We start from the raw sequence: 11,560 nt of genomic DNA on the forward strand, positions 1-11,560 counted from the left end.
CACAAGCTAACAGGTGAAGACCACACCAGAACCACTAGCTAACAGGTGAAGAACATACCAGAACCACTAGCTAACAGGTGAAGAACACACCAGAACCACTAGCTAACAGGTGAAGAACACACCAGAACCACTAGCTAACAGGTGAAGAACACACCAGAACCACTAGCTAACAGGTGAAGAACACACCAGAACCCTAGCTAACAGGTGAAGAACACACCAGAACCACAAGCTAACAGGTGAAGACCACACCAGAACCACTAGCTAACAGGTGAAGAACTACCAGAACCACTAGCTAACAGGTGAAGAACACACCAGAACCACTAGCTAACAGGTGAAGACCACACCAGAACCACTAGCTAACAGGTGAAGAACACACCAGAACCCTAGCTAACAGGTGAAGAACACACCAGAACCACAAGCTAACAGGTGAAGACCACACCAGAACCACTAGCTAACAGGTGAAGAACACCCAGAACCACTAGCTAACAGGTGAAGAACACACCAGAACCACTAGCAAACAGGTGAAGACCACACCAGAACCACTAGCTAACAGGTGAAGACCACACCAGAACCACTAGCTAACAGGTGAAGAACACACCAGAACCACTAGCTAACAGGTGAAGAACACACCAGAACCACTAGCTAACTTACTTCAAATGTGAAGAACTATAGACCAATAACAGGCTTAAGTGAACTGACAACATGAGTTATACGACTTACAGTTCTCAAAGACTCTCACACACAATCTCAGCTGGTTATCCTCTGGACAGCTTGTCCCCTTTCATTTCCTCACTTTTTTTCTCCGTGTAGCGCGCGCACCCGCTCGCGGTGTGTGCCGCGGTCCGCGCTATTTCCGACATAACCTCTTGTACCAAACGAAAGTAACGAGCCAATTTTTAAAATGTAAGGAGTAGAAAGTACCGATATTTGTGTTAAAATGTAAGGAGTAGAAGTAAAAAGTTGCCACAAAAATAAATAGTAAAGTAAAGTAAAAATATCAGAAAATCTACTTGAGTACAGTAACGAAGTACTTGTACTTCGTTACTTCCCATCTCTGGGTGAAGGCATGTTTGATGAACTCATTCTCTCCTGTTTGTTGATTGAATGCTGTTTGGGATCAATGTCTTATCTGAACACAGTCTGAAGAAAGCTGGAAATGTTGGACTAACCTTTCAGAAATCCTTTAATGAAATGTTACACCATGAAGTTATCTTGTAAAATGTTATAACGTTTGTTTTTCAGAGTCAGGAGGATCATGGTAAATACTACGCAGGTTTTAATGTTCACACTAAGTGCCTATCTTGACACCGGTGTTCTCAAATATTTATATTTCTTGTGGATTTTGTCCTTATATGTCTTCATAGTGTGTGCCAATGTGCTGCTGGTTGTGGTTATCTGTGTGAACAGGAGCTTACATGAACCTATGTACCTTTTTCTGGTCAGCCTGTTTGTAAATGAACTGTATGGTAGTACAGGGTTGTTTCCATTCCTTCTGGTTCAGATCCTCTCGGACATTCACACTGTTTCTGCTCCCTTCTGCTTCCTGCAGATCTTCTGTGTGTATACTTATGGCAGTGTAGAATTTATTAACTTAGCCGTCATGTCTTATGACAGATATCTTGCCATCTGTTATCCTCTGCAGTATAACACACGTATGACATCCTCCAAGGTTGCCGTGCTTATTGCTCTAACATGGTTATACCCATTTATTGGAGTTGGGGTCACAATATCTTTAAGTTCTCCTTTACAGCTGTGTGGGAACATCATTAAAACAGTTTACTGTGATAACTATGCTATTGTCAAACTGGCCTGCTCTGACACCAGAGTGAACAACATTTTTGGACTCTCTTACACTTCTCTTGTAGTCTTTGTTCCTCTGAGTTTAATCCTCTACACCTACATGAGGATCCTTAAAGTGTGTTTTTCTGGTTCTAAGCAGACGAGACAGAAAGCTGTCAGCACCTGCACCCCCCACCTCGCTTCTCTCATCAACTTTTCTTTTGGTACTTTATTTCAAATATTACACAGCAGGTTTGATATGAGCAGTGTACCCATTATGTTACGAAATATTTTATCATTGTACTTTCTGACCTGCCAACCGCTCTTTAACCCTTTAATGTATGGACTGCAGATGACTAAAATACGTAGCTTATGTAAAAATCTCATATGTGGTTGTTAGACAAATCATGCTTAGAACGTTTGTTGCTTTAGTTTCTTTGTCAAATCATTTGCATCCAAGCTGCTGGTTTGGTATTTCTCTCTCTCATTTGTTAATCCTGAAAGCTAAGGGGGCCTCGCAAAGAGCCCAGGATGTGTCCCTGAAGGCCGAACGCACACTGTGGAGGAGATGATATAACTCCTGAGCGTGTGTGTGTGTGTGAGTGTGTTTTCAGACAAAAATACAGTGTAAATTGTAATTTCCCGACTGGGTATCAATAAACAGCATAAATTAAAAAACATATTATTTTTTTAATAATGGCCATCTGCAAGATATTGAGTTGTGAGAACCATTGAAGAAGCAGACAGGTGTTTTGGTGAGTGACGGGCTAATGATACCTCACCTTTCACCATCGCAGCCCGCTCACCCCCCCCCCTCTGGAACTCCCTTTGATGGTGAGAAGAAAGGTGTCATTATCTCTGGAACTCCCCGCCCATACAGACACATTCAAACTCCTCCTGAAAGCCCTGAGAGAAGCATCAACCCTGGAATACCATGACATACCACCTGCTCTGCTGCTTTCACTCTTTTATTTGCTATTAATGTGCTTTATTGTAGAGTCTTTGAGTACCTTGAAAAGCGCTATATAAATAAAACATATTCTTGTTAAACAGCAAAGTATGCCGATGTTTTTCGTGGTAAAACCATAGTGATACAAAGAAGCCTGGTACAGATTATTTTTAAATACAAATTGCACTTGAGAATTTAACTTTTGTGTACTAGAATAATAAAAGAAATACAACAATTGAACAATTGAAGTAAGATTGTAATGGTCACCCATACTGTCTTCATGTGCAGCTTTTTATGTGTGATGGGGAACATGCATTGTGTGTATTTGTTTTTTGCTGTCACTTGTAGAAAGTTATAAGCTGTGTTATCAGAGGCCTGGGTTGGGACCACGGATTGTTTACAGACGGACTTTTGTCCACATTTTTTCGTTATGAGTGGTTTGTTGTAGGCGGGGGTATGAAGGACACAGGGTTGTAACGTGAGAGGAATCAGCTGATCGATCGGATGAGGAGACACTTTGGAGATCAACGGGAGAAGCGGTCAGGATTGAGAGAGGGCTCTGGTTTTTGCAGGCCTGCCAGATGGAATCAACTGCGTGAGAAATTGTTTATTTTTCTGCAGCGTCTTGCCACGCATCACCCGGCATTTTTGTTTGTGTTCGTGGTTAGTTTTCAAAGGAGGAGGACTATTCTTTATCCGGAGTATTTACGTTTCCTTAAAGAACTGCGGGACATTGGGTCCTCTGGGGGGGGGGGGGGGGGGGGTTAAATGTGTGGGAGTGTTTATGGTTGGGTTGAATATGTTTGTATGAAGGAGTACGTTATTTTGGTTCAATACACTTTGTGAAACTCTAATTAATGTTTTCCTTTGTCTATGGGCAGGATTATTAATCTCATTAAGCATTATTCAGAGGGGTTGTGGTGGATGTCGTAGTTGCGGTTTAATTAAGTAGCAGGGGTAGGTTGTTTATAGCCTGTTTTATTGATATCAGAGAGCCGCCCATTTCCTTAATTTTTGTGCGATATACTTTTCCTTTGCCTGTTGTGTTTGGGAACTGTTATAAGATGAACAAACAAATAAAACTTATCTTTTAAAGAGTTTATGTAGTTTTTGTAATAATAATAAAATAGTTTTTAAAACACAAGATTCAAACTCTCCCGAGCTACATCAACCAGCTCCAATTGGGTGACCCGAGTCGTTCCTAGGCCAGGTTGTGGAAATAATCCTTGCACCTAGTCCTGAGTGTTCGCCAAGGCCTCCTCCCAGGTGGACGTCCCTCCACCTGGTCCTGGGTCTTCCCCGAGGTCTCCTCCCAGCTGGACGTGCCTGGAACACCTCCCTAGTGACCCCCCCAGGAGGCATCCTTACCAGATGCCCGAACCACCTCAACTGGCTCCTTTCGTCTCAAAGGAGCAGCGGCTCTACTCCGAGCTCCTCTCGGAGGACTGAGCTTCTCACCCTATCTCTAAAGGAGACGCCAGCCCCCCTCCTGAGGAAACCAGCCCACATCCTGAGGAAACCCATTTCGACCACTTGTACCCTTTTTTTATAATTTGTCTACTTTTTTTTGTAATTCAGTATTTACTACTACTAACAACCAAGCTCTTTTCCAGTTAATACCAGGAATTAAAGATCTCCAGTAGAATTTCCCTCTAGGAGTTGTTCTTTTTCTAAACTGAAAGATCTGATGAATATGTTTATTATATTTCTCATCTAGCAAACTAACCCCATTGTTGTGAATTCCTCATGCTACAGAGACTGTGTAGTTACAGCTACGTTAGGTATGGCTACGTGTTATTTTTATTACGGCAGTCGCCTGTACAGAAGTCAGAGACGATGTAAGCTGGTACTTTATTAACTTATGTTGTGTTACGCTCTTCAACAAAACAGACAGATGACCTTTAATCAGGGTGTTAAATTCCCTAAATGGGGATGGGAAGCCATGACGCAACAAAAAAAATGTCATATGTTAAAATGGCGCCAGTACTATCAAATAATTAAATAATGTCATGGATGCCACATTCAAACCATCTGGAGAAAACAAGGGATTTGTTTTTAACTGTAATGTCTGCAATGTTCCAAATATTTGGATTATGAAGATAAAAGTTGTGAATGAAACAGTTTCCAAGCCAGAAGACGCTGTTGTTGAAATTTAGATGACTTGATAGGTGATTAGGATGGAACGTAGTCACGTTTTAAAAGGGAGGAAAGACCACCAACAAGGTTAAATATATGATTAGGAATAAAAATCCCAAGGAATAGGAATATGTAATACATCTCCTGATACAACCAATTCTAAATGAGTGTACGGTGTCTGTGAAGTCCAAAAAGTCTAAACCACCCTGTGCTTTACAGTCAGAAAGAACCTCCTTTTTAAGTTTGTAAGGTTCATTTTTCAGAGGAAGTGGAGAAAGATTTTATTATTCTCTTTAACTGTTTTGTCATTAATAATGTTAGAAAAATCTTACTATCACGTGTTCCTTGATTTGATGAGGACAAAGAGAGACTGAAGGTCCTATCGAGAATTTAAAAAAGGGTTCTATCATGTTAATGAGAAATTCAACAAAAATACTGTTAATCAACATTCTATTGACTTAGCCTAGTCTAAGACTTTAGGGGGGTAGGAGACAGAAGGTTACTCACAGGTGTGAGGACAAGGCTTCTTTCTATATGTCAGATGCCAGACTTGACCTGAGCAATTCTTTAGATTCAGAGGAAGAGAGCGGGAAGGTGAGAGACAGTAGGCCGTCTTGACCTCTTCACAGAGACAAAATGCATCTTTTACTAACATGGCTGCATCATACATAAACAGAAATACATTCTTTTCGATACTTTGTTTTTAACTTTTTATAACTCAACAACAAATAGAGAGAAGGGTAAAATTATTACTGTCTTTATACAGCATCTCAAAAACATTAAGAAAAGCATCACAAAAACCAAACAGTTTAATAGTCTAAAAAAAGGTATGCTCAATAGTATCAAATGCCTTGTAGAAATCTATAAGAATAAGATGATATCACCAAGGCCTGTTTTAAGTCTATTGGCATAATAAGGCTCCTATTTCTTAAAAAATAGTTAATAGTGAAATCGGACGATATGCAAAAGTTGCCACCCCCCTCAAGTTTGGACCCCTAAAAAACGGTTTCTTTTTCTTGAGGCAAGTTTGCAGTCTTTATACGGATGTCATTATCATCAAAAACATGTAATAGTTTACATATATTTGTAAATTCATCCCCCCACTGCTGCCTCGCGGCCACCCATGTTCTTGCCATGGTTTCAAGGTGATTAGGAAGTTTCTTTTGGAGACGAGCCAGACTTCATGAGGTGGGACACCATCATCTCATCCTGAGGTTGTTTAAGAGGACTTCTTTCAGTGGAAGTTGGTTGTGTGATCCTGAACCTGTCACTCCAGCCTCCTCTGCACCTAAGGCCAACCTTCCACCAAATTACTCTCAAACCAATTCCACTGTCAGAGACACATGTTGCCACAACGACCAGGTCCTCTGGTACTGAGGTCCGACCGCTGCTGTGGGCGTCTGCTCACTGGAAAAGGTTAAAAGACGCAGAGCAGAGGTTGGAGCTCAGTTAGACTGGTGTGAACAGGTGTGGCAATAATCAGGCCTGGGTGTGGCTAGAGAAATTGAACTCAGGTGTGGACAACCACAGGTATAGTATGTTTTAACAAGGGGGGCAATCACTTTTTCACACAGGGCCATGATGGTTAGGATTTTTTTTCACCTTTAATAATAAACACCTTCATTTACAAATTGCATTTTGTGTTTACTTGTGTTGTCCTTGACTATTGTTTAAATTGGTTTGATGTTCCGAAACACTTAAGTGTGACAAACATGCAAAGGAACAGGAAATGAGGAAGGGGGCAAACACTTTTTCACACCACTGTAATGTTAGACGCCTTCTCCACATTGTTGATGCGGTAGAAGACAGTAAGACCCCAATGTCACTTCTCTCTCTTGAAAAAATGAAAGCCTTTATTATGCTTAAGTGGTCTTTTCTATGGTCAGTCTTAGAGGTGATGGGCTTTGGTAAAACTTTCATTGGTATTATTTAAATTATGTATTCTAACCCATCTGCCCGAGTCAGAACGGGACGCACCTCCTCTTTTTTTTCCAGTTTCTAGATCCTGAAAGTTGTTATAACTTGCACATTTTTGCACTATGAAAAATCTTTGGAGAACTTTTCGCCATGAGTGTCAGTAGATACTACCTGCAAAGATTAAAGAAGACTGCAATTTTGGCCTAGGCGTAGTTCAAAAGAATGTAAAACACATGAAAATTCATGAAGTCAAAATGGCCGCCTTGCGGAGTTAATGGAGGTAAATGGGAAATATTTCCGCAATGATTAGAGCAATATCAATATCAAATCTGGTGAAAATTTAAGTAACTATGTCCAAGTCCAAGGACTTCCACGCAATAGGGATTGCTATAGAGCCCGCTTACAGGTATGGACCAAATTGCTGAACAGTCTCACAAAGCACCCCGGTGTTTATGTGGGTGGCAAGTTTTATCAAAAATGTACCCAAGCGCACAAACCAATTAAGGGGGCGCTATAGAGCAACCATTCCACTCTCAAGCCTAAATGTGAATTCAGATGAAAAGAATGTCATTTTGTTGCAAATTGCTGCAAGATCCTAAAGTCCTTAAACAAGTCTTTCCTAAAATGACAAATTTCACACGGAACTCAACGTATCGTAATTTAAAAACAAAATGTTTTCTAAAATAGCTTGATAGAGTTCCAGATGATACACGTGTTCCCTGTGAAGTTTGAATGATGAATTTTTACTTTTGTTTTACTCATGGTGCATGTTAGCGGGCTCTTTGGAGCCGCCTGATATGTGTACAAGTTTTTGTGAGTTTTCGCTTATGCTAAAACCCTCAAAACTGAGAGAGACGGACCGGACTGATAGTAATTAAAGCTCCTCTCAGGTCGTGGTGCTGGCAGACACCGATCTCTGCAGCAGTGCATTTGCGCGACAGTCCGACACTGCAGAGCCAAAGACTGATTTTGCTGCAGCTATCTGTGTATTTGGTGTGTGTGTGTGTGTGTGTGTGTGTGTGACCCAACCTGCTCTTTCTTTCAAACAAAAAGGAGAGAGCATGAGGCCTTCTGTTCCTAGATCTAGATCAGTGTACCAGAACTAATCTGAACTAACGACATGATCTCTGTCACTAGAGAGAAAGAAAACGTTGACTTTCACTCGGTGCTGTTCACTGACAGTAAAAAACTATTTCACAGCTGACTTTCCTCTTCTTCCTCAAGCAAGTTTTTATAAAAGGAGAAATTTTGCACGAAATTCAAGTACATTTTGAAATGTTGTGATTTCTTTTCTAAAATTAGCCTGACAGAGTTCCAAATGATGCGCATGTTCCTCAAGAAGTCAGCATGATAAATTATTACTCTTCTGGGTGCACATTAGGGGGCGCTATGGAGCCCCTTGTCATCGCTCGAGACCAATCAGTACCAAACTTTGTGATTATTCATAGATCTGACATGTGTGCAAGTTTTGGTGAGTTTTCCCATATGTTAAGATGCTCAAAAATGAGAGAGAAGGGAGAGGTGTGGAATAATAACAATAATTCCTACAAAAACAATAGGTTCCTTGTACTTGGGCTCGGGCCCTAATAATAATAATAATAATAATAATAATAATAATAAAATGACACTGGAGGACGACGCTGCCTACCAATAAATGTCAATATGGGTCCTAAGTACTGCGTGTGGAGGACAGTCTCAATCTTAACTGTCCTTTTTCTTCATCTGTCCTTTGACGTGTATTTATCATTGTATGTGAATCACGGTATATACTGACAAATAGATACTCGGTTGAAATAATAGATTATGATCAATTGCTTTTGGATCAACTAATTAATTTATAACTACAGCCATATGTAATGGTGAAGATATAATCTGTTCAATGTTTTATACTTATTTTGTGTCTTGTTTGACCTACAGTGTGTTGTTTTTTTAACACGCTGAGAGTAGAAGTTAAGACGTCAGGTAGATGTGTCCCGGGGTGATGAGGCCAGACTGCTGATGTGCCCCCCCCCCTCTGACTAGAAGACTTTAAAAGAAGCTGACGCAGAGTTTCATCTCAGTTTTAGATTAGAGACAGCAGACGGATGGTAAGGATTTATGCAATGTGATTACCTGTGTTCTGTCATTTCTAACATTAACGTTATATTGAATTTAACAAAGGTAAATAGTAAGTTTGAAGATTAAGTGTTTTTGTAACAACCAGTGTCTTTTCTGTCTGCAGGCTGAATACTGTGTGTGTGTTGATGCTGTGAGTCCAGAATGAGCATTTGACATGTAAACTAGTTTTTCTGCAAATCTCAAATCCTTAATGTGCGCATACTTGAAAGGTTTTGTTTTGAACAAAATGAATGATGATGATCAACTCTACACAGGTTTCATATTTCATTTTAGGAGCATACTTTGATATTGGGCTCTTTAAATACTTACTGTTTGTGATCATGATGTGTTTTTATGCTTTTATTGTCTGGGCCAATGTGCTGCTGGTTGTGGTTATCTGTGTGAACAGGAGCTTACATGAACCTATGTACCTTTTTCTGGTCAGCCTGTTTGTAAATGAACTGTATGGTAGTACAGGGTTGTTTCCATTCCTTCTGGTTCAGATCCTCTCGGACATTCACACTGTTTCTGCTCCCTTCTGCTTCCTGCAGATCTTCTGTGTGTATACTTATGCAAGTGTACAACTTTTTAACTTAGCCGTCATGTCCTATGACAGATATCTTGCTATCTGTTATCCTCTGCAGTATCACACATGTATGACATTTAACAAGGTTGCCGTGCTTATTGCTCTGACATGGTTATTTCCACATTTTGCGATTGCTGTCCCGTTGTTTTTAAGTTCCTCTTTACAGCTGTGTGGGAACATCATTGACACAGTTTACTGTAACAACTACTCTGTTGTCAAACTGGCCTGCTCTGTCACCTCACTGAACAACATTTATGGACTTATCACCATTTGCCTTGTAGTCTTTGTTCCTCTCATGTTAATCCTCTACTCCTACATGAGGATCCTTAAAGTGTGTTTTTCTGGTTCTAAGCAGACGAGACAGAAAGCTGTCAGCACCTGCACCCCCCACCTCGCTTCTATCCTCAACTTCTCTTTTGGGTGTTCCTTTGAAATATTACAGAGCAGGTTTGATATGAGCAGTGTACCCATGATGTTGCGAATTTTTTTGTCATTATACTTTCTGACCTGCCAACCGCTCTTTAACCCTTTAATATACGGACTGCAAATTACTAAAATACGTAGCCTATGTAAAGGTCTTATCTTTGGTAAAATGTAGACTGATGCTTAAAAGCATCGTGATGGTTGGTGACCCCTGTGAACACATTTTTAGGAAAATGATTTAGAAACTAGACATAGAAATAATGACAATCTGCAAGAAATGTAGTTGAGTTGTAAGAACCTGAATCTTACAGTACAGGACAGGTACTGACCTGGACACATTCAGATCACTTCATCAAACCCATCAAAACATCAAACCCTTCCTCTTAAGATCTGCCTTCACTCTCTCATAATATTACAGTTCTCCTGCTGTTATCTGCTGCTTTTATTGTTTGAATTTATTTAATGTGCTTTGTTGTAAATTTTCTTGTAGTAACTTGAAAGAGAAATACAAATCAAATGAAATATTATCGTTATTGCTAGGGGTAGGGGGGGGGGGGGGATGCTCCAGTTTGCCCTGCACCTCACTGGTGGGGGGTGCACACTACCCTTACTGCTCTATGGAAATATATTCAATGCACACCCTAGTATCACGATATTTACTGTGGCAGTACTCTAACCAAACACAGTCCTTTTTATATATCTAAAAAATGAGATTTATATATTACAAATGAGAATGGATCTTTTTTGAGAATTGATCATTGATTCCTGACAGGGTTTCTTGACATCTTTGGTCAGGCAAAAAATAACATTTTGCACAAATAAAAGTAAAATGAGACGTGCAAAAAAAGAAAGTTAATCATTTGAAATACTAGATTATGTGTAACATAATTTAACAAAGCAGATGTTGACAAAGATTTTCTTTGGGGACATAAGTAGAAGTTGGAAAAAGTTATTAAATTACAAAATACCTCTAGTGATACTCGCCCCTCCCTAAAGCCCCATCACACCACAGTGGAAAGGTAGCAATCTCATCCTACAGGGCTCTAATAGAAGTAAAATGTGTTTAAGCTTTTCTGATCAGCAGCAGTGTGTTTGTGTGGGGACCACCAGCCCATGACCTCAGGAGGGTCTCCCTGAGCCCTGGAGCAGAGTCTCACCCTGGGCCTGACAGGCCCAACACTGCACCCAGGACTTGAAGAATGCAGTCAGAACCCCTTTGTGCTGCAGAACGCCTCCAGGACCTGAACTTAAGACAGAAGTGTGGTCCTCTCCAGGATAGAAGACAGAAATAATCTACTGTACTCTTCTGCATTAGCGCGACAGTCAGACACTGCAGAGCCAAAGATTGATTTTGCTGAAGCTATCTGTGTGTGTGTGTGTGTGTGTGTGTGTATTTGTGTGTGTGTATCTGTGTGTGTGCTTTTTGTCTGTGTGGGACCTAACCTGCTTTTTACTTAACAAGCTTCCATATGGATGCATTTTTAAACTTCAGCATTTTTGTCAAATAAAAAGGAGAGAGCATGATGCCTTCTGTTTCTAGTATTGTCTGCACCGCTGCACTGGCACTGATGCGTTGCTATAGCAACTCACCAGGAGACTTCCCCGACTCTCTGCAATTTCTCATTTCCCCTCTCAAGTCTGGCAGGTTTGAAATTACACAGCTGCTGGCCTTT

At 40.5% G+C, this 11,560-nt stretch overlaps 2 protein-coding genes across 2 annotated transcripts; both read left to right on the plus strand.

Annotated features, from left to right (window-relative positions):
- Nucleotides 1-1,255: 1,255 nt before the first annotated feature.
- On the plus strand, nt 1,256-2,179 carry LOC116678302 (olfactory receptor 11A1). Its single transcript, XM_032508266.1, has one exon. It carries the CDS (start codon nt 1,256-1,258, stop codon nt 2,177-2,179), a length of 924 nt encoding a protein of 307 aa, XP_032364157.1.
- Nucleotides 2,180-9,129: 6,950 nt separating this feature from the next.
- On the plus strand, nt 9,130-10,062 carry LOC116678305 (olfactory receptor 10A6). The gene has a single exon (XM_032508268.1). It carries the CDS (start codon nt 9,130-9,132, stop codon nt 10,060-10,062), a length of 933 nt encoding a protein of 310 aa, XP_032364159.1.
- The last annotated feature ends 1,498 nt before the right edge of the window (nt 10,063-11,560 follow it).

This window comes from Etheostoma spectabile, unplaced genomic scaffold, assembly GCF_008692095.1.
Source record: "Etheostoma spectabile isolate EspeVRDwgs_2016 unplaced genomic scaffold, UIUC_Espe_1.0 scaffold00006964, whole genome shotgun sequence".
NCBI lineage: Eukaryota > Metazoa > Chordata > Actinopteri > Perciformes > Percidae > Etheostoma > Etheostoma spectabile.

Excerpts from the sequence above, each read along its gene's own strand:
- LOC116678302 (XM_032508266.1), top strand. The coding sequence starts at position 1,256 with ATGGTAAATACTACGCAGGTTTTAATGTTCACACTAAGTGCCTATCTT.
- LOC116678305 (XM_032508268.1), top strand. The coding sequence starts at position 9,130 with ATGATGATGATCAACTCTACACAGGTTTCATATTTCATTTTAGGAGCA.